Below are 25,190 nucleotides of genomic sequence, written 5' to 3'. Positions count from 1 at the left end.
AAAGGAGGACGTTGGGCGATGCTCGGTGGCAGTACTGGCCAGGCTGGTGAGCAGCCGGGTCGTGATGGGCTGAGGGGGAGGAGGGAGAGCAAGATGGGACCCCAGCGCGCGCCCTGAGCACTGAGTCCCTCACTGATGAGCAGGCAACCTCCGGCCAGGGCTCCTGTCTCCCCTTCAGGCCAGTCTGTTCCCCCAGCATCTGTCCCCTTGCTGGGGTTCAGGCCTCAGCTGCAGCATCTGCCACCTGGTGTGGTCCTAGCGCCCGTGCCCAGCAGTGCAGTCCTGAGCACACATCTGGCCCACTGGAGCCTCGGCGTCCTTACTTAAGAAAATGAAGAGGACAAGTTGCAGGGCCCTCAGGAAGCCATGGAGGCTGTGACCCCGTTCTGGGACTGGGCTGGGACCTAATCACACTCTGAGGAGTGGCCATGAGTGTTCCTATCACAGGCCCCAGGGGCCTGGGAAGGGGTGCTGGGGGGCATGTCTAGACAGGCACAGAAAGGAAGTAAGGGCCTCCCTCTCTGGCTGGGTGACCTTGGGACAGTCTTTTAACCACTCAGGACCTGTTTGCCTTGAGAAGAATGGAGACCCCTCCCTGGTCAAGGCTGGACAGAGGTGTGGGCAGGGAGCTGCTCTCCCCTTGAGCCCTCCAGTCACTCTTGGCTCTCAATGAGCACTGAGCACCTGCTAGCCACGTCCCCCAACATGTCATTGCAGCCTATCAGGCTCCTCTGTTCAGGGGGATTCTTCAGGCAAGAATACTTAGAGTGGGTTGCCATGCCCTCCTCCAGTACAGAATCATGGTGAGGAGTATATATGTTTGGTGATTTTTCTCCTTGGGGCTTCTTGCCTAGTCCCAGCCCACCCCTCGGGTTAACCCTTGACCATGGGCCCAAGGACAGGAGCCCCAGAAATACTATTTATTTTGTGGCCACATCATGCCGCCTGCAGGATCTTAGTTCCCCAACCAGAGATTAAGCCTGTGCCCCCTGTACCGGGAGCACAGAATCTTAACCACTGGACAGCCAGTGAAGTCCCCAAGTTTTTGAAATTTTCATTAGTTATTACTTATTTTTTAGAAAGAAACCTTTCCAATTCACCTTCAAACCCTCTGTGAACTCTAAGGCTGGTTCGCAGCCTCCCTGCATTTCACTGGAGCTTGAATGGTGTCATCACGAGTGGGTTGGGTTTGTCTTACTTTGTGCCAGTGCTGACTGTCAAATCCCCAGTGATGGTGATGCCCATGTGTTCATTAGTCCATTGTCTGTGAATGGATTATGTGTGTGTTTGTGACATATTCTACATAATAGGTTGCAGGCAGATTAGAAGATACTAGTGATGGACCAGGCACAATTTCCCATAAGTTATATTAGAATGATTTGGGGGAAAAATGAAGTCCAATGTCTACCTCACAGAGGCAACCACCATGTTCTAGATGGACTAAATATTTAAATGTGAAAAATGACACTCCAAGAATCCTTTAGAGCACCTTCCTAAGAAGTCACAACAGTACTGATTCTGGGAAAGGAAACTTCTGCCTTCATGTGGCTCCCCTGCATTATTCGCAGGACAGATCTGGAGAAATGAGAGCCACATCAGAAAACCCATTAACACTCATTTAGTGTCATCTTCCCAGTCTTGAAGGGTTTTCCCCAGAGGCAGGCTCAGGGTCAAGGATCCAAACACGGGAACTTCCCTGATGGTCCAGTGGCTAAGACTCCACACTCCCAATGTAGGGAGCCAGGGTTCTAGCCCTTGTCAGGGAACTAGATCCCACATGTGCAACTAAAGATCCGGCATGCTGTAACAAAGAGCTGATGCAGCCAAATAAACAAATAGATAATAAATATTAATAAAAAGATCCAAACACAAATAGTTTATTTTGGAGGTGACGTCAAGAAGCACCGATAGGGTATTGGGAGACAGTTCTTCCTGGTTGTCTCCCTTTTCTGTACATTTGTTCACAGAGGCACTGACTGCCCTTGTTCCAAACAATACTTTCAAGGGTGATTATTCCAGTGAATAGCCTTAGAAGATAGAGATAATGTCTCCTTCCAGGGAAAAAGGCAGATTTATTTATTGTCTAGTATAATAAAGATAGTATCTGCCTCTGGGGCAAAGGTTAGGCAGGTTGGCTTACAGTCTGTTATAAAAGATTTGGGTTCCCTGATCTCAGGGTTTTTCTGCTGTCAACATACTGCATGTGCAGGCATCATCTGGCCCTTATAGGGTCAAGCTGCAGGCACTGGGTTCAGGAAAGTGGTTCAAGAAAATGCTGATCCTCTGTCTACTGTTACTGTGGGAAATAAACTAACCTTTGTTTCTCAAGCAGGAGTATCTTCCAAGCTGTATCATCTACCAGCATCCTCGGAATATGGCAGCTTTGGAGCTGGGTAAAATCATAGTCTTCCTGGTTCCTGATGGAGAGGAGAGGGGACGTGAGACAGGGAAGGAAAGGAAGCCAGAGCAGGTGTGTAAATGAGTGTGTTCCCTCTGTGGGCAACTGAAGTCAGTCCCCGGTTGACAGGTGGTGTAGAACACTCCTTGGGGTTGTCCCACCTGAGGGGGTGAGGAAGCTAGGATGTGTACACCAATTCCCACCCTTCATGGGCTTAGGGCTGCTCCTGTGAGTGAGCTCCCTGGCCATTCCACCTCCTAAGCTGGCCTGTGCTGTAGGGAAAGCCTCAAGCTGAGCACTGCAAGTGCTCAGTGGGAACCTGAGCAGTGGGGGACATGCTCCACGAGAGCAGGGCCTTATCTGAATACCGCCCATGCCCAGGGCCTGGCACGGTGCCCAGCAGACAGTAATCGAACACACACCACACGCAGCAAGGATAAGGACCTGTTTACTTGCCTCTGTCTTCCACTTGGCCATCAACTCCTGATGAGGTGTCTCTGTCCATTTTTCCTTCATACTCCAGCACCAAGGGTAGGTCCGACAATCAATCTTAGGCTCCCAGTCATGGTTGGAGAGGAGTGAGGGGACAGCTGGCATGATGGGGTTCAGAGCCTCATGGGCCAAAGATGGCCAACCCCCTGCCCACCTCCTGAGACCAAATGGAGAGAAAGAGCTTTGGAAAGGAGCAGACAGCTCTGGCCAGAGTCGTTCAACGAAAGAGTGACACCCAACAAAAATCTGAGGGTTCTCCACTCTTTGTTTGAGCCCCACCCTCCACCCCATGAAACACAGGCCAAGCCCTCGGTGGAGGGGTAGTCAAGGTGTGGGGGAATAAACAACCCGGAATGGTAAACGTTGAGGGTTGAGGAACCAATCTCACCTCAAGTACAGTGCCCCAGGTCTGGGCTTTGAGCAAAGGGGCAGAGTTGGGGGCAAGTGGTGAGGCCCAGCAGAGTTGCTGTCTCTTCTCCCAGCTCAGTGACTGGCAAAGTCTGGAGGGCTAGACTGGCCTGGGTGTGGCTTCCACTGTCTCAGCCTCAAAGGACCCCTCACACCCAGCCTAGGGCTCTATGGGTTAATTTTATATTTAGGAGGTGGGTGAACAGTGGGTGGGAATGAGGGGGACAGAGGCCAAGAGAGGCTAGAGGTAGGGGAAGGTCACAGGGGGTCAAAGAAGGTAGAGGAGCATCTAAGCAGAATTTGGAAGTTTGGATCTTATTTGAGGAATCCGAGAGAGATAGAGACTGATTGAGAAAGAGAGGGAACTGCAGGCAGCTGGGTCACCCAGGCAAAGACGCAGTGCAGGGAAAGTTCCTGGGAATGGCGAGGTGCAGGAGGACCCTGTGGTTGGGCCCCAGGTGGTTTGCTGAAACAACCCAGAGTTTGATGCAGTGTGGTCATCAGGGGGTGCCAAGCCCCAAATGCCAGGCCAGAAAGGTCAAAGAGGTAGACAGGTGCCCAGGTCTGGCTTGTTCCCCTTCTAATCTCCCCCAACTTGCTGTGTGACCTTGGGCAAGTCAGGGACCCTTTCTGGGCTTCAGCTTTCTTTTCCACAAAATGGAGGCACAGTACTCAAACTCCCAGGGACTCTCGTGACTCAGTGACAGTACTTGGGCCTCCAAGACAGGGTGACATCTCTTCCCTAAGAACCTCAGTCACCCCTTCTCCCAGCTTGGAAGGTAGCCTCAGCCCTCAACAACCTGGGGCCTCTCACAGAGGCCACACACACAAGGTCCTGAGCTGGGTACCAGAGCCTGGAGCTCCGCAATGCAATGCAGGGCCTGCGTGGACATCTATGATCATGGGCATGGACACACGTGCCCCAGTCCTACACCTGTGCATTTGCACGTACCTATGGACACCTGCATAGCGTGTGCAGGTCTTTATGATGGGCATGTGTGATGTGGCCTGGCTCCCATGGCTCCCCACTGACCAGAGCAAGCCTAAGGACCCAGTCACTCATGAGGGGCCTGTGAGGAAGAGCCCACGTCCAAATCCACAAGTTCCTCAAGGACAGGGCCCCACCTGAATCACCCTGTCTGGCTTACAATTGGTGCTCAATGCTTGTAGGTGGACATCTGGCCTGGGGATCGCAGGGAGACACAGGATACTAAAGACCTCAGTCACCCCTTCTCCAAGCTTGGGAGGCAGCTTTAGGGCTCAGCAACTCAGGGCTCTGCACAGACACTTGCAGGAAAAGAGGACTTGTCCAGATGCTGTGTCCTCACGTGACCGTGAATTCCACCCCACCCGTATGGCCCCGAAGGAGGCAGAGGTGCTGGGTGCTTGGCTATGACTCAGCGGAAGGAAGAGAGGAAGGGGGGGTTGGTGGCGCTGAGGCCCTAGGGTTTTGCTTCTCATTTCTCTCTTTCTGAAGCACAACAAGTTCCCAGAACTGAAGGTTCAGAAACCCCAGGCTCTCAGGGGCACTGGGTTCCCCAGTCCTCCCACCTCTGGAGACACAACACAAAGCCCAGGGAAGCCCCTATTCCCTGTCCCCTGCGTAGAGCCTTCTGCCCTGCTCAGAACCAAGACTGAGTCCCTGGAAGGCCCACAGAAACCAGGAGGAGTTGTGGACTCCTAAGACTTTTCAGAAGTATGTGGCCCAGAGTCACTTGCTGAGACAGATGCTGAGTAAGAGGCGGCACTGGAACCTCCAGGACAGGTGGGGGCGGAGCAGTCAGGGTGGGCTTCCTCACCAAGAACCTGAGCAAGGGCATCCTCAGAAGCCTGAATTCCTTCCTTCTCCTTCCCTTCCCTTCCTCCTTTCCTTTCCGTTCTCTCTCCCTCTCTTTCTTTCATTCATATTTTTAAGTACTGGAAAAAACCCAGTTTAAAAAATGACACACACACTCAGATGGGCACAACACCAAATTATGATAACTTAAGACTCCTTCCCCTGTGTCCAGAGTCCTAGGTCTGGGCTGAGCAGGACATAAGGCTTCTTCTGAGGTCCCTGAGAATAAGAGACTGCAAGGGGGCCTTCAGAAACACACTCCCATTTGTACCCACTTGTCTGTGCAAATCACTTGGTGGGGTCACTTGGTCCTTGGCCACCGAAATCAAATACTGCAAGAAACTGAAAGCTGAGGCTGACACAAGACTGCAGCTCCCACCCCATCCCCCCGTTTAAACGTCAGTGCTCATCACTGTTCACCATGATGGACTTAATGCCAAATGTTGAGAACGTGAACTAACAAAATCCATTTGTTTAAGACACTGCTTTTGTCTTTTAAAAAATACATAGTTGGGTTCCATGTAAAAGTTGGTTTGAAACTTCCACAGCTCTAGGGATCTGGGCAGGAGGGCTGGGTGGAATGACAAGAGAGGATTTCTGTGCCAGCAGAAAGTGGGGAGCCCTGAGCAGTTCTTGAGCTGTGCAATGACTCCAAGAAGGGTTTTAGGCACAACCACATCCATGCGTCTCCTCCCAGAACCTCTCAGGTCTGGGGACCTGAAATGCTCCCCTCTGGCCTGGTAGGCTTTACACCAAGTTATGCTGAGAGAGGACTCACTTTCCTCTCCCACCTGTCAGCTGGGAACCAGAGTCTGGGTGACTGTCAGTGTGTCCCCCCCCATCCCTCCCCCCGCCACATCCGGAGTACATCAGTCTCCTTTCAGCAGCAGCACTTTCACTGCCCTCCCCTCCCCCACGGGCTCCTCTGCAGCAGGGTGTGAAAGTTTGGCACCAGGGGCAGCTGGGAGGGGAGGAAGCTCACTCCCCATCTGGTGCTTTCTGTTTGACTCACCACTTTCTTCTTCGCCCTGGAACCCCATGTCGGCCCTGGGGGCACCCCAACTGGGTCCCAGGGCCCTGGGCTGCAGCTGGCCTCTGTGGCCTGCTCACTCCCCTTCCAGCTGGGTCAGAGAACTGGGTTCAAACCCCAGCATGGCCACTTCCTGCTTGTGTCACGTTGCGCACGTTAAACCCGGGTCTCTTCACCTGTCTAGTGGGCTAAGGAAGGTGCACCTCATGTGCAGAGGATTTATGACAAAGTGTCTGTGGCACTTGGCACCGTTACACATGGAGAGGCCAGTTACTGTTGTTGACAGCACTCAGACCTGGGAGGGTGGTCTTCATGACTCCATTTAAAGGGCTGCTTTTAGACTATATCCCCACAGGGTCACATTTGGATCTCCAGATACCCTGTCCATTCTAGTCCCCAGTCCATGGTGGCTCCAGGGCCCCCATGTTCCACTCAGAGCCTTGGGCTCTACTGTGGTACTGGCTACTCCCCAACCTATATCCAGGTCCTCAGCAATGGTTATGAGTTGTTCTATTCCAGAAGGTCAACTACTCTAGCTCCTAGCAGCCTCTAGACCTTGGCTCAGTTGCTCCTCCAACCCCTCTTTCTGGCAGCCAGAGGATATCCTCAGTGCCTACCTGAACCTGTAACTCACCCTGAGACTCTTTACCTTAGGCTGTGGTTCCCAAAGTGCATTCAGAGCTCCTCCAAGGGCATCCACCATCATCACCACCTCGCCACTACACATTCCTGCCCATGTGCCTTCAGGCTCCCAGGCTTTTGCCCAGACTGTCCTCATTCCAGGCCTGCTCTACCCTGTCCTGGGCCCTACCCTCTTCAAGCCTGGTGTGATGACCATGGCATCAGGCCCAGGGTTATTCAGCCTGGAAGGGAATAACAGTTCGACCTGCATGTAAATAGGTTCCTTAGCCTTTCCCAGTTTTAGTTTTCCTCACCTGTAAAATGGGAGGGTTCACGGACTTTTTGCCTTATGGGATGTCTTGAGAATGAATGGGATAATCCCAGAAGCACTTGGTTCAGGGTATACCATTCAGTATCCATATTTTCCAGGCTCCTCTGAGGGGTGTCATCTCCCACGAGACTAGCACATTGCTGGGCTTGGGAGACTGAGGCCTGAACCTATGCTGCACACACCCCAGGAGAAGGGCCCAAGCCCTCTGAAGGCTTCCCTGGTGGTCCAGTGGTTAAGAAGTCACCTTGCAACACAAGAGACACAGGTTTAATCCCTGGTCTGGGAAGATCCCACATGCCACAGGGTAACTGAGCCCATGCACCACAACTACTGAGCCAGCACTCTTGAGTCTGTGCTCCACGACAAGAGAAGCTCAGCAACAAGACTGCGTACGGCAGCTACACCTGCTCACCACAACCAGAGAAAGCCTGTGTGCAGCAATGAAGATCCAGCACAGTCAATAAATAAATAAAAACTTAAAAAAAAAAAAAGCCCTCTGGGAACAGCCCTGGTAACCCCTGCTCCTGCCCTATGGATCTACAGGCCTCGGTGGTGGACCTCTGCACTAAGCTTTACAGGGGGCAGCCCAGAACCTAGCTATGCTGACCTCAGTCTGACCATTCACATGGGCACTGGTGGTGACCTCCCCCTCCCTTCCAGTCCGGCAGTGTGACCTGACCTGTGACTACGTGCTGCTGAGCCTTGGTTTCCTCATCATGGATGTGATTAAAAACCCAGTCTGTGGGGTTGTGAGAATTACCACCACCAAGTGTAAAGCAGTTGCTCAGGACTCAATGCCCAGTAGGAGCCTCAGAAATGATGGCAAGAAGATGGAAGAACAGGGGGAAGACCTGGGGGCTGCCCAGATACTTCGCCCAGCTGCAAAGTCCAAAGGAAAGAAGGCCCAGGCAGCTCTAGCTCAGAGTTCCCTCTGCTCACCCACATAGCCTGGCCTCATACTGACTCCCAGGAATGGCAGACAGAACTACTCCTGGAAATCAAGGCGGGTTGGGGGTCTGCAGGGGATGAAGGGCTGGAAGCTGGGAGGCAGAGAACAGCCTTGGGTTTGAGTCCCAGCCCTGGCCTACTGAGCCTCAATGCTCTCATTTGTACACAGGGATCTTTGTGGGTGCCTCAAGCCCCCATAATCTGTTCCTTGGCCTCAGAAGGCTGGGAGTCTGACCCCGCCATTCCCCTAGAATGCAGGCCCCAGGAGAGGGCTACAGACCCAGCATACCAGGGGCAATATGGTGACATTCCCTACTCTGAGAGTCAGTGTCTCCGACACAGACTTTGGCCCCTGGAAGGAGCCACCACAAGGCCCGCCTTCCATTGGGCAGAGCTGCTCTGAGCCGCTTCCCTATCTCTCCTCAGTCAAGGCCAGGCCCAGGGCCCCAGCAAGGCTGAAGGAGGCTCCCTGGTCTTTCCTACTCTGTGAACTGTTAAATTGGCCTTTCCCCACTGTTTCCCTGGAGGATGACTGAGGGAAGTGTCCTGGAAGGGGAGTGGTCCCAGAATCTGAAGCTCTTCCCTAGCAGTTTTCTCGTTATGAGGCCAAAGATGCTAAAGGTTCTCTGGGTGGTGGTGATGGATAACCAGTCCCCTCAGAGAGGGGTGCAAAGGGGAACACTGCTCTCCTCACAACCACCAGCAGGGCTTCCCATGGGCCCCGGCCTGTGCACACACTCACAGCTGCAGGTGGACTAATGTGTCGAAGGTTCGGGTTAGCCCCTTCACTTCAGGGTATCATGAGGCTGAGAACCCTAAGTGTTAAGTGAAAGTCACTCAGTCATGTCCGACTCTTTGCAACCCCATGGACTGTATATTCTCCAGGCCAGAATACTGGAGTGGGTAGCCTTTCCCTTCTCCAGGGGATCTTCTCAACCCAGGGATTGAACCCAGGCCTCCCGCATTGAGATCCCTAGGAATGACCCAATTCTATCCCAGCCACACAGCCTGGCTCAGGCTGGTAGCAGGAGCTGGACCCTGCTTAGGGGCTGAAAGGAGTCGGACCTCCACGGCTTCCATGGAGGGATCAGCCTGGAGTCAAGGGCTGTTGTGCTCAATTCACAGACACAGTACTTGCTCACCTTGCACTCTGCTCATTCTCACATACTCCTGGGTGCTGGGCTGGCCATGTGACTTTGTGGCAGTCGGGACCGGGCCTGGATCCAGTCTCTGAGGTCCTCTGGAGACTGGAGACGGGCTATGGAGGCCGCTTTGCTCTCTCCCAATCCCAGTCCCATTCCCCAGCACGCCTGATCCCAGGCTGGCCTCTCTCAGCCCCACCCTGGGCAGCTTCCAGTCCTCTCACTCCAGCAGAGGGCCAGCTCGAGGGAGCCCAAGCAGCTCAGGTCTCCTGGGTATAAGGGTTCCCTCCCCCTTCCCCAGCCACCTCACTGCTCAGAGGAAGTGTTCAACGCAATCTATCACACACCTCAAATTCGTTCCACGTCTGCCTATTTCCAAATTCTAATTCCAGAGCCACTTGCACTTTTAGGTATTAAAGCAGCAGTGGTAAAGAATTCGTCTGCAACACGGGAGACATAGGAGACAAGGGCTGGATCCCTGGTCCGGAAAATCTCCTGAAGGAGGAAATGGCAACCCACTTACAGTATTCTTGCCTGGAGAATCCCACGGACAGAGGAGCCTGGAGGGCTACAATCCATGGGGTCGCAAAGAATCAGACATGACTGAGCGACTGAGCACTCACTCACTCATTGACTCACCAAAATCTGTTAACAATTTCCTGTTACCGCCACAACAAATGACCATGAGTTTAGTGGTTTTAAACAACACAAATGTATCATATCTTAGGTTCTGGAAGTCAGATATCCAAAATCAGTGTCACTAGCCCCAAATCAAGGCGTTGGCAAGACGGCAGGCATTCTTTCTTGAGATCCTAGGGGAGAATCCATCCACTCGCTTTCTGCAGCATCTCGAGCTGTCTGCACCCCACGGCTCATGGGCCACTCCCCAGCAACGGCATCACTTTGACCTCTGCTGCCATCATCACATCTCCTTTTCTCTGACACTTGTGATTATACTGAGTCCATCTGAATAGTCCAAAATCATCTTTCCACTTCAAGACCCTTAACTTAATCAAATCTGCAAAGTTCCTTTTGCCATGTAGGGCAATGTATCCCCAGGTTTAGGGGACGAAGCCGCGGGCATCTTTGGGGCCATTATCCTGCCTACCACAGGAAGGGGAGGACTGCTTTGCCAGCCCCAATCCCCACCCATGATGGCCTGTCCTAGGACAGAGGAATCCTGGAGGGTGGAGACCAGGCTGCTGTTCTGGCCAACACTGGCTGGGGGCTGCTGGGGCCCAGAGCTCCAGGAAACCTGGTGCCTGCCCCCGCTGCCGACAAGGACAGCCTGTACTCAGCGTGGCTGCTGTGCAGAGATCAGGTGTACTTGAGCCCTCAAACTGGCTATGGCTCAACTCAAACAGCTGCCAGGCCTGGGTGGGAGGCCAGGCCCTCCCTACTGTGACCAGAATACCCGAGAGCTACTGTCGGCTGTGATGTGAGCCACATGGGAAATTCCAGCTACATTTAGGCAAATGCACACACTGTTGGATTACTGGACATCTGTTGGGCTTAGAATACACCAGACCCACATGGGACCCCAGAGAGAAGAGACAGGAAGGCTCCCAAATGCATGGGCAGAATGTCATTGTTACTGGAAGAAGTGGCCTAGGGGCTGGTGGCGAGAACACAGAGGTCAGGGTGGGTGTTCCGGAGGAGACGGCATTTGTGCTGGAGCTTGAAGGAGAGGATTATCTGGACTGGCAGGGGTGGGCAAGGGCATTTCTGATGAACGTGCAGCCGGGGCAAAAGGAAGGAGGGGTGTTTGGGGAACGGCGAGTTACACAGGGAAGCTGGAGTCTAGGGCAGTGGAAAAAAGAATCCAGAGGTGGACAGGGAGGGACATGCTGCCGGCACAGGCTACAGTTCCCAAACTCAGTCAGCAGTGGAACTCTGTTTCAACGGAAGCCTACTCAGAGCACCGATGAGGGTTTGGTAGGGCTCCCCAAGACCTTCCCATAGCCATCCTCCCCCAGCCCTTCAGATCTGGACTCGGCCAGACACAGACACCACTCAGGTCATGGGGAGCCAGCCAAGGGTTTTGGGCAGGGATTGGGAGCAGTTAACGGCCCAGGGTTCAGGTAGGGGTTGGGAGAGCAGAAAGGATACATATCAGTAAAGATGGGCCCCACGAAGAGAGTCATGGGCAGCTGGGAAAAGCAGCCAACCTGAGGCAAAGTCTTGGTTTCCTCCACTGTCAGAGGAGATGGAACTGTTTTCCCAGAATACAACCATCAGGGACTCCTACACCCTCTGCCCATGCTTGTGGCTCCAGCTGAAGGAGACTGGGTGGACAGCAAGCAGATCCCTTAAGACCTCAGGGGCTTGCAGAGCCTGGACTCCCCCATTAGCACCACATCCTCCCGCTACCGTCTCCAGGGCTCCGTGACACAGGCTGAAGGAGGCGGCTCCTCTCTGACTCTGGCCCCAGGAAAGAGGGAGGAGACGGGGCAGGAGAGAGTGGCCTTCCCTGGGCTGGAGCCACTGGCTTCTCTGGCGTGGACCCTAGGGCACTCAGGCCCTGGTGAGGAGGGCGAGGAGAGACTGAGGGGAGATCTGGCTGCCAGGCCACCAGCCTCTTGGTGGCTCCATCTCCAGAGGGCAGAGAGAAGTCAAGAGCCCAAGACTGAAATCCCTGCCCTCCCTCCTTTCCAGACTGCCATGTCTTTTGCCTATTTCATGTTGGTGCCAAGCACAAGACACACACACGCAGGTACATGGCCCTCTTTATGTCTACCCTCCCAGGAAGGCAACGAAAGCACTCACAGTGCCCCGTGAAAGGTACAACCCATGGTCTCTTCAAAATCATATCAAGATAAAGCACTTGGTTCCATTTCTTAGACTTGGAAGCTAAGGCTGAGAGAGGGGAAGTCACTTATCCCCTCACACCCTAGTGACAGGCAGTTGCCAGGTTCTGCACCCAGGCTGGTGTGGCTTCAACACTGGACCTCAACGCCCAAGTTTCAATCAAGCCAGTGGCTGAAGGCTTGAGGACCAAGGTTCACTTGACACAAACTTCTTTCCCAGGGTTCTCAGGCCTCATGGGAGGAAACTCTCCCCAAGGGTGCCTCCTGCTTCAGTGACCCCAATTGCTCCTACACTCTCACTCTGCATCATTCTGTCCTCTTGGGAAGCCATGTCCACATGCTTGCCAAGGCCTTTCCTCGGTAACGGGCCTGATGCCAGAAGGGTAGGACCATCAGGGAAGCCGGGGTTGTGGGATAAGGAGGCAACAGACTGCTAGGTCAGGGCAGCTACCCTGAGATGTTGTGAAGACAGCTAGAGCCAAAGGACAGGGGTAGGAGGAGAGGAAGGGCAATACTGGTGAGGTAGGCAGAGGTCTGGGAGCACATGGGGGCTCTGAAAGCCTACCTCACCCTTCCAGGCTCCTTCTGGAGCAGTCTTAAGGGGGAGTCTCTGGCTCCTCCTCAAAGGAAGCCATGGGCACCTCGAGGTCCACCCAGCTTAGGCTGGGTAAGGAGCAGGACAGAGTGCTGCTGGGAACTGCAGTGTGGCCTCTGTGAAGGCAAATACCATGACCAGCGAGGGAGTCGCTCAGGCCAGGTGTGACTCCAGCAAACAGACTCCCCGCAAGGCAGGGACCTAACTTCCCATTGCCACTTGGCCTCCTCGCATCACAGGAACTCAGGCGGGCCATGTCTTCCCTTGGGAGTGGGCCCTCCAATACCAGATGCATAATTCACCCGGCTGAGAGCAAAATACGGCTGCCACCCTGCGGTGGCCTTGGAACCAGAAGAGCCAGTTTCTCACAGGGAAGGTCCCATTGCAAGACACAGCCCTGGAACCCAGCCTCCTGGCTCCATCAGAGGATGCTGTCTACCAGATCACACTGCCTCTGGCCACCACATCACCAGGTCAGGCCCTTGAAATGACTGGGCTGGGCGGATGGGAGGGGGAGTTCAACAGAATGAGCGAGCCTAGCCTGCCATGTTCCCCGAGACCTCCCCTGATGCAGGCTAACACCAGCACCTGCCAGCCTAGAGGTTTCCTGTCACTGCTGACAGAAGGGCTGGGACTTTAGGCCTCTTGGAAACCACACGTCTGCAGACCAGAGCTAGGGTGCAGGTCTCACTCTGGCTCAGCTTCTCACTCTTCCCAGCTACAACCAGGGATGGAGAGGTTTTCAGAAACCCCAAAGCTGAGTTGGAAGGGATGTTTTACCTAGAAACTATGGGAATAAAAAGCAAACATGAGCCCTGTGCACCCCTCACTGGCTCAAGCCTTCAATTAAGTAAATGTGGAAATGTGACCCTAGAACTGCACAGCAAGGCCCCTTGGCCATGCCCCCTCCAGGAAGCAGGCGCCATCCCCAAGCTCAAGCTCAGATGAAGTTCCTGTGCTCTGAGCCCAGGCCCAGTCGGGGGGTGTGGGGGGACTGTTAAGTGTACCCGAGCCACTGAACAGCTAAGCCAGCCCTCAGAAGGGAGCCACTCAGTGCCAAGCACCCCAGCTTCAAGGCCAGAAGGAGCAACCACGTGCCTGTCTCTACACTGCCGCCCACAAACCCACCAGCTGGGGCCTGCCAGCCAGACCTGCTCAGGCAGAAGGATGCTCTCACCCCCAGCAGAGCCTAGGGGCAAAGCATCAGGGGACCCACACATCCCAATAACAAAACATTAGGCCATCACTTGCTGGTCTCTTGCCACTTTATTGGCCGTATCTTCCAACATCCCCAGAGCAATTCCCCTAAAGACACAGCAACCTGCCTTGGCCACACTGACACGATGGGGCCAGACTGGGAACCTGGGTCTGCTCAGCTCCTGAGTTGCACTGTGGGTCTTTGTGCACCCTTGCCCTTTGCTGCCCCAGGAAGGACACTCCCACCCTTGCTCCTATTCCCCAGTCTCCTAGAAATCATGGAGCATGGAGAATCACAGAGCCATGGGAAATGCCACAAGCATCTGGGGTTCTGGACAGCACCATCTATCTCCCTCCAAGTAGCATTCCTGGTAGAAATGTCAGCCAGGCACTCTGGCAGGTTGGCGCCCTGGCCAGGCATCCACAGGGGAAACACGCTGTGGCCCAGACCTCCTGATATGTAGGAACCGCGGCCTAGAGATACAGGGACAAGCGGCCAGTTACTACCTGGGCCCTGGGGAATGAGCAGGGAGTGGGAAGCGCATACCTGCTCCACGGCCAGGGCTGTGAAGGACCAGCATGGCTGGTCCGTGGGGCTGGGGACAGGGCTGAGTCTCACCTCCCACGGAAGTCCCTGCGCACAGCCACAAGATTGAGGGGCAGGTCAGGCTGGCTCTGAAGCCAGCTGCCAACGAGCTCTGGGTGTCGTGGGTCCACTTCCAAGAAGATGCTTCTACGCGAGAGAGAAATGGGTCAGCTCAGTTGGGCAAGGCTGGAGCTGCACTTCTGGGTTGCCCGAGCTGGGAGGGATGACGGCCAAAGCAGGCCCAGTACACATTGCGGGGGAGAAGGCTGCAGAGGTCAGACCCAGAAGACACCCCCTCCATACCCAGAGTCCTTCAGGAGCTGAGGAGCCAGGGCCAGGATGTGGGTAATGATGTCCATGCCCTCCTCACCACCATCCAGGGCTACTGGGTCTTCATATCTGAAGAGGAAAACAGTGGAAGGTGAGGGCCTGGGATGAGGTATATAGAAAGTATGGGGAAGCTGAACAGGCTTCCATAGAGAGCTCTGTGGAACTTATATTCTGGGGTCAAAGTCTGAGATCCCAGAGAGAGCTCCCCAAATGGTGGCAGCTCCAATGCCCCCCTCCACCAGCACCCCCCAAATGGAGCAGTGCTGGGCATGCTCAGCAAATCCCACTGACTGACTGTATTCAGGGCATGAGGGTCTTCCCACAATGATGTTCCTATTCTTGGCCGGGGGAAGCCAAGAGCTGGCACTAATCACTCCTAAAAATCAGGGAGTGGGAAGCCAGCCAGCACCCTAACACACGTTACCATGGCCTCCTCCAGAGGCTCCTGGGCGACCCCTGGTTCTCAGCTCATTTGAGAGCAGGATGGCTCAGTGAAAAGCCTGGAGTAGGCTCATAGTCCCAGTTTTCCAGCTAAGCCCCCAAACAATCTTGGACAAGTCACCTTCCGTCTCTAGGCCTCGGTCTTCTGGAAAATGGTGCACCTGTCCGAGCACTTTCCAAGTATCGTATACTGTTGTCTGTGATCTTAGTCATCACCGAGTCCACCCCCTGGCCCAACAAAGCTCCACCAGTCCCCTTTCAGAGGCAGGAAACCAAGGCTCAGAGAGGTTCAGTGGTCTTAAGTGGGAAGGCAGGTGCTGAAGCCAAGTAGGTCTGTGGGTTCCAGAGTGAGGCTCTCTTTCAACACTCCTGCTCCTTTCAGTCCCCCAGCCTCTGCATTCCCTCCCAGAGTGGTCCTCCAGGGCAGACCCACTCCACTAGTCCTCAGGCCTGGCCTCCCTGGTCTACCCCACACCTGAGGATCTCAGGAGCCAGGTTCTCCATGTCCCGGTGGAAGACGTAGGGAGGGTTGCTGACGACCAGGTCCACAGGGCCCCAGGGTAGAAGGTGTGCCCAGCTCTCCACTGTGGTCAAAGGGAACACACGGCAGAGAATGGAAGGTGAAAGGTGGAAGATCCACGCACTGTGACCCTTGGGTAATCCCTCTCCCCAAGTCACATATCTTGGGTTTACCCCAAGTCACGTATCTCGGCACTATCTCTGGACCTGATAAACTAGACTTGCAGATTAGGATCCTAGGACCCCGGCCGGCAGCCTGGGTGGGAGTATATATGCTCTGACATGGCCTGGAGTGTCCCTGACTTCTCTCTTTCCTGTTAAAAATCTCCCCAATAAGCAACACTGTTTAAGTGCCATTTTCAGGCAGCCATCTCTGACTACCTGGCCAAGCAAGAGCCTCTGTTCTCTGCAGCCCCACTCGTCTTGCCACACTCTGCCTCAAAACCAACACAGAGTATATGGAGGGCAAGCCTGGCCTGTGCCAGTTGATTTCTAGTGGCTCTGTTTACTGGCCCCATCCTGTACCAGGTGTCACACTCCATGGAGACAGTACATGAAGCTCAAGGATCCTGTGGGGATGTGACGGAATCTGAAATGGAGCCAGAACTCCCAGGACACGCTGTATGGGCCAGGCAGACACTCAAGTATTTTGGTCCCCAGGATTTCTCTAGAGCTTCTGCTTATCTCTTGACAATAGCAAGCCCTAATTAAACTCATTCACCATGGAGGATACGAAAGGTAAAAAATATCTTCTGGCTGGTTCCTTCATGGGTCAGGTCAGCCCAGGAGGCAAAGGGGACTCGCCTGTCCTCAGCAAGGGTTGGTCTGAGATTGTGTGTGTGGGTGAGTGAATGAAGGTCGGAGAAACCCTCCCTCCATCTCTGTAGAGTGCCTCATTCAGCCAGCAGCACCTGGACCCAGGATCTCCACCCAGGGAAGAGGACTGGGAAAGGTACCTAAGGTCACATCGAAGGGAACGATCTGAATCCTGTCCTGCAACCGAAGCCTGGAGAGACAGGAAGGGAGAGGTGAGCACGGTGGGTGGGAACAGACTCCTACCCCTGGCTACAAAGTCTTGGGAGATTAAACCCTTCTTGGACCAGCAAGAAACCTGGTTGTCCACTGTCTATTTGTAACCCTGTGGGACCTACACCAGGCCACCTCCACTACCTCCTCCTTCTTGGGCATGAAGGTCAGTGGGTTTGATACCTAGACAGGGGTTGAAATCAGGCCCTAAAATCTGACTCCCCCACCTTGACCCTCTGCCCTCAAGCCCACCTACCTCTGAGCATTCTCATGGGTCAGGCAGATGGCGGCTTCTCCCTTATCCACAGCAGTGACTCGGCTCTGCCCCAAGAACAAGGGTACATGGGAGGCAGGATGTTCAGAGACCAGGCTTGGGGACCAGGGCCCTCCTCCAACTCTCTACTAGAATAGGAAGGGGATGCTCAATAGCTTTTCCCTCTCTGTGGCCAAAGTCTGGCCAGATGGAAGGGCATGGGACTTAGAGGCTGTGACCATGTGGGCTGGGGCAGGTGTCTTCTTCCTACTTCCCGTTATTTTCCCCTAAGTGCTCTGACAGAGAGAGGCGGGGGGAGGATCAGCAGCAAGGGCAGCGAGTGCCAGTCAGTCTACCCATGCACAGAGGGCTCACCTGGGGAAGCCTGCTCAGCAGGCTGAGGGAGATGGCTCCTGATCCACAGCCCACCTCCAAGATGAGGGGGCCGCCTTCAGCTCCCACCACACGGGGTCCTTGGGTCACTTCCTCCAGCACCCATTCAACCAGCTCCTGCAAGGCAGACAGATCTCAGAGCTGGTGCTGATCTGCCCCTGTGTGAATGGAGAAGGGGGATGACCAAAGCCAGACTGAACTTCATGTCAGCTGGGGCTATGGGCAGGTCACTGTTTGTCTATGTCTCTGTTTCCCTGTCTGTAAATGTGAGCATAGCTAAGGATAACACACCTCACTGAGGACAAATGGAGATTCAACAGAAGCATATTCATGAAGCACTGATCCCATGCATGGTACATGGTAGGTGTTCAGTCAGCCCCAGCTAATCCCTTTAGAGATAGCCTCTTGTTTTGTGCTTATACCAAAGTTAAGAATCATACTTGATGGTCCCTGGCCACCCACTCTGTGCCTGGCCCTGCTTCTAGAACGTTCCCTGTATTAATCTGTTAATTAAACCCTACTGAGGAAAGTGAGGCCCAGGGATCAAGGTCTCACCAGGAGGCTGGCCTACAGCTCATGGTGGCCAAGGGGCCAATGTGTCCCCAGCTTCCTCACAGCTTCCCCAGAAAGGCCCCAAGGTCAAAGGGACAGGGAATTCCCTCCAGGAGGGGCTGTGGGCGGGGGGGGGGGGGGGGGGGTGGTGTGATACAGCCTTACCTGAGCCCCGTATCTGAAGGGGGCTGTGGCATACACAGGGCATAGGATAAGTGGGCATGGCAGAGTAGGAGGTACCTAACTACACTGTACCTGCCTTGGTGGCGGGGCAACATCTTCAGACACTGTCACTTTAGAAACTACAGTTTCAAGTCTCACTCACCTATCTGCCACCTGCAGATTGTGCATGGGAGCCAATATAGCATGAAGGTGAGGGTGACGGGCCACTGCTGCCCATTGGCCCAAATGTTTCCAAACAGCAGTAGAGTGGGCGCTCAGGGAGCCAGGTGTGGAGCAGGGGAAGGGCAGTACGGTCCCTTCTCAAAGGGACCTGCCCTCTGGAAGAAGGCTGGAGAGGGCCCCCTGGGGGCTGAGGACTCCTGGGGTTCCAGGCAGGGTTGGCTCAGGGAATGAGGAAAGGGGTCAGGAACTGGGTATTTCCCTCATATGAAAGACAGCCACTTCCTCTAGGCTCTCTCCCATGACTTTCTTCACCATGGGCCTAGGTCTAGGGTGGGGTGTGCTTCTCCCGCCAGACTGAACGCTCCATGATGCAAAGCCCAGGGGTTATCCCACCAGTGTGTCCCACACAGGCAGAGCTTGGCCCACAAAGAGACCTCTTGGCTACTCCCCAAGGGCTGGGCAAGCTCTCAGTGGCTGCAGGAAGTTACCCTCCAAGTCTCAGACTCCCCTGTCCGTCCAAGTCTCAATGTCAACAGTTATGCCCAACAGAGCAGCAGGCTCCAGATCACTCAGACCCATTTTCCATTTAAGTTCTTCAGTGGTGAGTCCCCAGAAGTATTTCATCCTCCCAGGCACCCCAACCCAGGAGCAAAGCTCACCTGTCACCAGGGTAGCAAGTACAAGGCAGGTAGAACTTGGCCAGTGGGCCCAACTTTTCCGATTCCAAGCCCCTTCTGCACCAAACTGCTACCAAAAGGTGAGACAACCCATCTCCAGCCAGAAAGGGCTTCCCCTTACTTGTTCCCACCATCCCCGTACCAGGCACCACTGGGGAACTGGAGTGCTGGCAGCAAGCTGGGTCCACAGCACTGGGGCCAGCACAAAGCCAGCAGTCTAGGGCTGTGGCCGGGAGCCTGCGGTCTCAGTGGTGAGACCAAGTACTAAGCAGCCAGTCGGACAGATGAAACTTGTCAGGAGTGTGAACTTCTCTTGGTTTCCGTAGACTTACCCTGGCTGGAGAATGACCCCTTAGTCAACCACACTGGCCAGCCACCTCACAGAGACACCCCGACCTCAGAAACACACACCACATGTGTGAATGGCTACCCTGGGCAAGGCATGAATCTGAGAGACTGGGCCACCAGTGCCCTCCGCCTCTCTCACACTCCAAACCATGGAGGGATCATTTTGGCTGTAGGACCACCTGAGGCACAGTGGGTAGGGGTGGAGATCACTCTTAACAGGTCCAGAAACTTTCTTCCTCATCTAGAAAAGTGCCTCTTCATCTGAGAGTTGGTGGCTCCTTGGAAGAACTGAAAATCGAGCTGGTCGCAGGCGCAGGGCACCTTTTCCAGGTGAACAAGGGAAGAATCCAAGAACACAGAAGGATGGGAGCAGAGGGGAACGTGGGAAGGAGGCAAAGAGCATGCGGCTGTTGGCTCTGCCTGGAGCCACTGCCTCCACAGGACTCCAAAGCCCTGAAGAGGTTGGCCCAAGGTCTCAGCAGGACCTGGGTGCCAGGAACACCCACACTGGCATTACGTTCTTGATGGGGCGCCCCAGGAAGGGGGCATTGCCTCCTGTAAGCTAATCACAGACAGGGCATTGAGCCTCCCACATCCCACCAAGCTGGGCAAGAACAGTTCACGCTTCCAGCCTTGGGTTTCCTACTGTACATACCACCAGGCTGGGGACTGCAGCACCTTCCCACCCCCAGGGAAAACCCAACTGGTCAGGCCACATGCCGCCTACGACTCTGCATTTCAGAATTCTGCAGCCATCATCAGAAACCACCCTTCAATGGATGGAGAGAACACAAGCAGCACGGCCCCTCCCGCGCACTCATTCTCCCCACTCCCCGCCACAGGCCACGTCCTCTCAAGTTCTTGGTAAGGCACCCCCGATGCGGCTTTACACTGGGGCAACCTGGCAAGTTCTGAGAAATGTGTGCACAGTGAGGCAAGGACCTGGCCTCCCCACCGCAGCCTCCCTCCTCTCCCCCGCCTCCCCCACCCTTGACAGCAGAGCTGCTCTCCTGGCCCAGATCCACCCAGGAAAGGCAGGGGGCGGTGGGAGGGGTGGGGGGGTGCATACGGGAACCAGAAGTCCACACCCAACACTCAGAACCCTGAAACATGCAGTTGGTGCCAGGTCAGCTCTAAAGGGACTCAAAGGTCATCATGGTAGCTTCCTTCCAATGCCCTGACCTTGGGCAGCTGGGGATGGTAAGTGACCTCCTGGCCAGATGTTGCACGCTTGGAGGAGTGACAGATTGGCCCCCTCAAAGCCTGCAGGTAGCAGGCCCATCCTGCTCTGGCTCTGCACCCATCCCAGCTCATCCAGTCCCAGATGGGGCAGCCCCTGTGAGGGAAGGGGCCCTGACCCAGGAGACAGGATGTCCAAGTGCTGCCTCATGCCCCCTGTCCAGGCAGCCCTGTGACCTCAGCAAGGTCTCAGACTCCCTATTGTCCCTACCCTGACACTGGGCGGTAAGGTGAGGACCTGGCCTCCCAGCCACATGATGTAGAGGGCGGTGGGGTCAGAGGGTTTCTCGGCTCGGGGGGAAGCTAGGAAAGTGAGAAGGGGCTCTGGGTCCCTGGCTGGAGCAGGTGGATGAGGTCTGATCTTCCCCAGAAATGGGTGTGCCTTTTCTCAGAACCTGGTGCCCTCTGACTTGCCTATCAGCCCCCACTGTCCTACCCTGCCACTTGTTCTGCTCTCTCTGGCTCCCAGCTCTGCCACCTACAAGGTCAGGGGAAGCCCAAGACCCTAGAAAGCATTTCTCCCAGGATTAAGGTGCCTCACCTACAGAAAGCATGTTGGGACCACACATTCCTCAGTCCTAGTAAACTGAGAAACACAAGCAGTGATCTGACTAGAAAGTGGATGGAAAAGGTAAAAGGATTCGAACAATTCCCTGGTCTGGAACCCCAACCCTCTCATTATCTGGGTCCAGAGGGGGTGAGCGGTAAGCTCCCCGAGGTCACAAAGCTGCCCCAGGCTTCTAGGTGTTCAGCGGGAGCCCTCTCCACTTCGCCCTGCCTCCTGAGGAAGAGGAGGCCCTTGTTTCCCACGGGTTCGGTTGGCTATGGGCCCATGGGACAGCTCCTAGGGAAATGACGGGAATAGGCTGACTACTTGGAGGGCAGCACTAGTTGGGCCATCATGAGCCACTGACAGCCAAAGGCTGGGACAGTGGCCTGGGAAATGATGACAATCAAGGAGGCCAGCAAGAGACCTCTTTCCTTTTGACCCCACCGATCCAGCCAGCCAGGAAGGGTGCTGTCTCTAAAAGATAGCAATAATGGGGCCCCAGCGCCCCCTGGTGGAAGTCTGGGACAAGACAGGCACCCTGAACTCCTTCATCCCATCCTGTCTAGTCCAGCGGGCACACCTACCTCCGTTTCTGGCCTAGGGATGAAAACTGGGGGTGCCATCTTCAGATTGAGACCCTGAAAGTCCCATTCACCAAGGATGTACTGCACAGGCATCCTGCAGAGGGGGAAGAAGGTGATCATCAGTGCCAGCAAATGGACTAACAGGGCCATGTCTCAGTGGGGACACCACTGTGGCCAAATGTGTCGGGTACGGTCACACCTCCTGTACCCTGGAACTCCTAACCAAGCCCATCTTCTTTCTATTTACTACCATGACCCCTCTCTCATCACTCTCATCCCAATACTTTCTGAGTCCTTGGACACTTTCTTCCTCCTTGACCGTGAACTTGGTGGGGCTGGAGGAAGCTGGACCCTGCTCCCCACTCAGAGCCCTCAGGTTTGGTCCATGGCACTCACCTTTGCAATCGGTAGCTACTCAGCTCCTGGATACACTGTAGCTGCCAAGGGGTTAGGGGTTGGGTCCGCAGTGCTGGCCTCAGGCTCTGAAACTGACCCATAGAGAACATGAGTAGCTGGCTCCCCTGACCCAGGTTTCTTTCACTGATGATGCTTGTGGGTCCAACACTGGCCACCCTGGTCATCCCTGAAGCCCTAGTGCCCGGCACACACTGTAATCGTTTCTTGGATGGATGACTTAAGTATTTGCCTAAGACATTCCTTCAGAAAAATCCCATCATTCTCAGCTCAGCACTCTCAGTGGAGTGGAAAAGGCTGGATGTCCCTTCCCCAGGGCCTCCCTCCCCCCACTTCCTGCCCTCCTGACAACACTGCACTTAACTGTTTTGGCTCCAAGGACATGAGCCACGATGTACTCACTGGATTCCCGGGCCTCAGGGATGCCCTTCTCCTCAAAGACCACTGTCCAGTGGCTGACCACTTCGGTGGCACTCAACCCAGCCGGAGGCTGATGGGGTTGCCATGAGCTGAAGGCGCACCCCCAAATGCCTTTCCTCCACCCTAGGCCAGAGAGGAGGGCCCTCAGCATTCTGCCCTGATGCTCCACGTCTCAGGGAAGGGATCCCTTGAGTATTTCCCCGAGGTGCCCAAGTCTTTCTTGTGATGTCAGCTGCTGAGGATGGTGACTGGCCTCAGCTGGAAGGAGATGGAGCGGTCACAGGCTTTGGGTCCTCAGCATGGCTGGTCCTCAGACGCGGCTGCCCTGGAATAGGGAAGAAGAATCAGGACAGCAGCTGAGCCTCACGGGACTCCCTCTTCTCTGACCTGTTGCCTGTGAGAGGGCATACTTTGCTGTTCCCTCTGACTCCATTTTATACCCTCACCCACCTATTTGAGTTTTCTTGCCTTGGTCAGTGACATTTTCTTCAGGTCTTTGGCTCAAGTGATCTGAATCCATGGTTCAGTCCCTGATAAAAAATGGGCTGGCAGGCTTGGGGCTGGAGAGATCTATTTGACCCAGAGAATGTGACCTTGGAAAAGTCATTATTTCTGAGCTTTAGTTTCCTCCTCCATACAAGAGAGGAAAGAAAGAACACAAACTCCCTGGTAAGCAGTGCCTCAATCAATGAATATCGAGGGCCTGGGAGGCATCTCAGCACACAGAGGGAGTCAATGTTACATGCTCTTAACTAGTATTACTAGGGGAGAAGACTGCTTTTGCTTGGGAGTTTTGCTTTCGACATTTAGCATGTACTGTCATTGATTTGTGGGCTTCCCAGGACTGAGCGACTTCACTTTCACTTTTCACTTTCATGCACTGGAGAAGGAAATGGCAACCCACTCCAGTGTTCTTGCCTGGAGAATCCCAGGGATGGGGGAGCCTTGGTGGGCTGCCGTCTATGGGGTCGCACAGAGTGGGACACGACTGAAGCGACTCAGCAGCAGCAGCAGCAGCAGCAGGTGGAGCTAGTGGTAAAGAACCTGCCTGCCAATGTTGGAGATGTAAGAGACACAGGTTGGATCCCTGGGTTGGGAAGACCCCCTGGAGGAGCACATGGCAACCCACTCCAGTATTCTTGCCTGGAGAATCCCATGAACAGAGGATCCTGGCAGATAACAGTCCACAGGGTCACAAAGAGTTGGACACAAAGCGACTTAGCACACATACACATCATTGATTTGTATGCTGAAAATGATCCCTCCACCCAATTTAACCCATGGTCCTAAACACCAGCATAAAATGCCAACTAAAAATCTGACAATTTGTTGGACTTCCCTGGTGGTCCAGTGGTTGGGAATCCGCCAGCCAGTGCAGGGGACACAGGTTCAATCCCTGGTCAGGGAAGATCTCTCATGCCATGGGCCAGCTAAGCCAATGAACCCCAACTACTGAAAACCGCACGCCCTGGAGCCTGTGCTCTGCAACAAAAGAAGCCACCACGATGAATAGCTCCCCGCCACCACTGAATCAAGAGAAAGCCTGAGTACAGCAAGGAAGACCCAAGACCCAGCGCAAACAAAAATAAGACACAAATAACTTTTAGATGACAATTTTTGTTAACTTTATGTTAAAATTATCACAAACACATTTAGCTAAAGATTTCAAATCAGTGGCTTCCTTTCCTCTTACAAAGACCTGGTTTCAAACTAGCCTTTATTAAACAACTGTTAGGTGCCGCTCTTCAGACAAGCAGGGAGGAAAAGAAGACTGCGGGACGGGAAGCAACCTGCCCAAAGCTACCCAGCTAGTAACCGTTCCAGGCAAGACACAAATCCTTCGGACTCCTGAGGCAGCTCTGACTACCAGAGTGCTGCCCAAGGAGTAGGGGAAGCCTAAAGCCAGGCGCAGCTTCTTCCCTCTCAGTTCTCACGGAAAGACTGCCTCTAACCAAGCCTGTTTCTCCATCTCTACAACAGGGACACAGCCTTTCTGAGGAAGGCTACCAGAACTCTGAAGAACTCGAGGTCTCGAGGGTGTTGCTCATACCTTTCTAACAGGCTACTCCACTCTCCCGCCATCCTGAAGAAACTGCCGCGGGTTCGGCTCCCGGATGTGCATAACCCGGATGTGAGCGCCCCCCAAGAGGCTCTGCTTCCGGGGTTGGTTCACGTGAGAAAGGGCTCGGGTGGATTCCGTCGACCAGCTCCAGGGTTCCTAGAGCCGCTGGGCTGCACCTCGGACGCCCCTGCGGGCCAGTGGCGGCGGGGTGGGTGTGAACGCCTTACACACTATTTCCGCAGGCCCACGGTGGGAAAGGGTGGCGTTGTGTTAGGGTTGCTCCCCAGTCTTCCTGAAGGTGACAGCAGGAATACGGCTCTAGCCTGCGGTGACTGGTACCGAGTCCGGAGATGTGCAGGCCGCCCGAACGGAGGCGTGTCATAAGTTGACCAGGAGTTCAAGGGATCTGGCGCTCTGTGCAGGGGCGTGGCCTAACATAGACCATGTGTGTGTAGAGCGGCACGTGGGCGTAGCCCAGTGTTGGGGGCGGGCACTAATTTGAGGAGTGGCACCCAGTGTTCAGGACCTGTACAGGACCAGTGTCCAGGACCAGGTGGCGACTGGACCCCAGGGCCGCTCTTGACCCTCTAACCCCTGTTTTAGGGTTTGGAGCAGGCAGCTCTAAATTGGAAGTATTAGTAGACC

The 25,190-nt window shown here is 54.6% G+C and overlaps 1 protein-coding gene across 13 annotated transcripts; it reads right to left on the bottom strand.

Moving 5' to 3' along the window:
* Window positions 1–1,847: 1,847 nt before the first annotated feature.
* Window positions 1,848–25,032, bottom strand: HEMK1 (HemK methyltransferase family member 1). 13 transcript variants are annotated; one of them, XM_027522239.1, is made up of 12 exons: window positions 24,534–25,031; window positions 22,428–22,808; window positions 22,046–22,137; window positions 21,650–21,743; window positions 17,337–17,471; window positions 16,965–17,107; window positions 16,639–16,688; window positions 15,639–15,747; window positions 14,696–14,791; window positions 14,426–14,536; window positions 2,843–3,047; window positions 1,848–2,417 (listed from the first exon to the last, which is right to left on the bottom strand). In XM_027522239.1, exons 2-12 carry the CDS (start codon window positions 22,632–22,634, stop codon window positions 2,400–2,402), a joined length of 1,260 nt encoding a protein of 419 aa, XP_027378040.1. In that variant the 5' UTR covers window positions 22,635–22,808; window positions 24,534–25,031; the 3' UTR covers window positions 1,848–2,399. The 13 variants fall into 13 exon arrangements, with proteins under 13 accessions (XP_027378040.1, XP_027378049.1, XP_027378037.1 ...); XM_027522248.1 differs by having other exon boundaries at window positions 14,426–14,539; window positions 22,466–22,808; window positions 24,534–25,028; XM_027522236.1 differs by having other exon boundaries at window positions 14,426–14,539; window positions 24,534–25,000.
* Window positions 25,033–25,190: the final 158 nt, after the last annotated feature.

This window comes from Bos indicus x Bos taurus, chromosome 22 (assembly GCF_003369695.1).
Source record: "Bos indicus x Bos taurus breed Angus x Brahman F1 hybrid chromosome 22, Bos_hybrid_MaternalHap_v2.0, whole genome shotgun sequence".
NCBI lineage: Eukaryota > Metazoa > Chordata > Mammalia > Artiodactyla > Bovidae > Bos > Bos indicus x Bos taurus.
Note: the sequence above shows the minus strand (reverse complement) of the source record. Positions and strands in the feature narration are given on the sequence as shown.

Coding starts and splice junctions, on each gene's coding strand:
- HEMK1 (XM_027522236.1), bottom strand. CDS start 22,634: ATGCTGAGGGCCCTCCTCTCTGGCCTAGGGTGGAGGAAAGGCATTTGG. Junction 14,792..15,638: donor CTGGCTCCTGAGATCCTCAG/GTGTGGGGTAGA, acceptor TTTCCTCTTCAG/ATATGAAGACCCAGTAGCCC. Junction 3,048..14,425: donor CGCAGGGACTTCCGTGGGAG/GTGAGACTCAGC, acceptor ATTTGGTCTCAG/GAGGTGGGCAGGGGGTTGGC.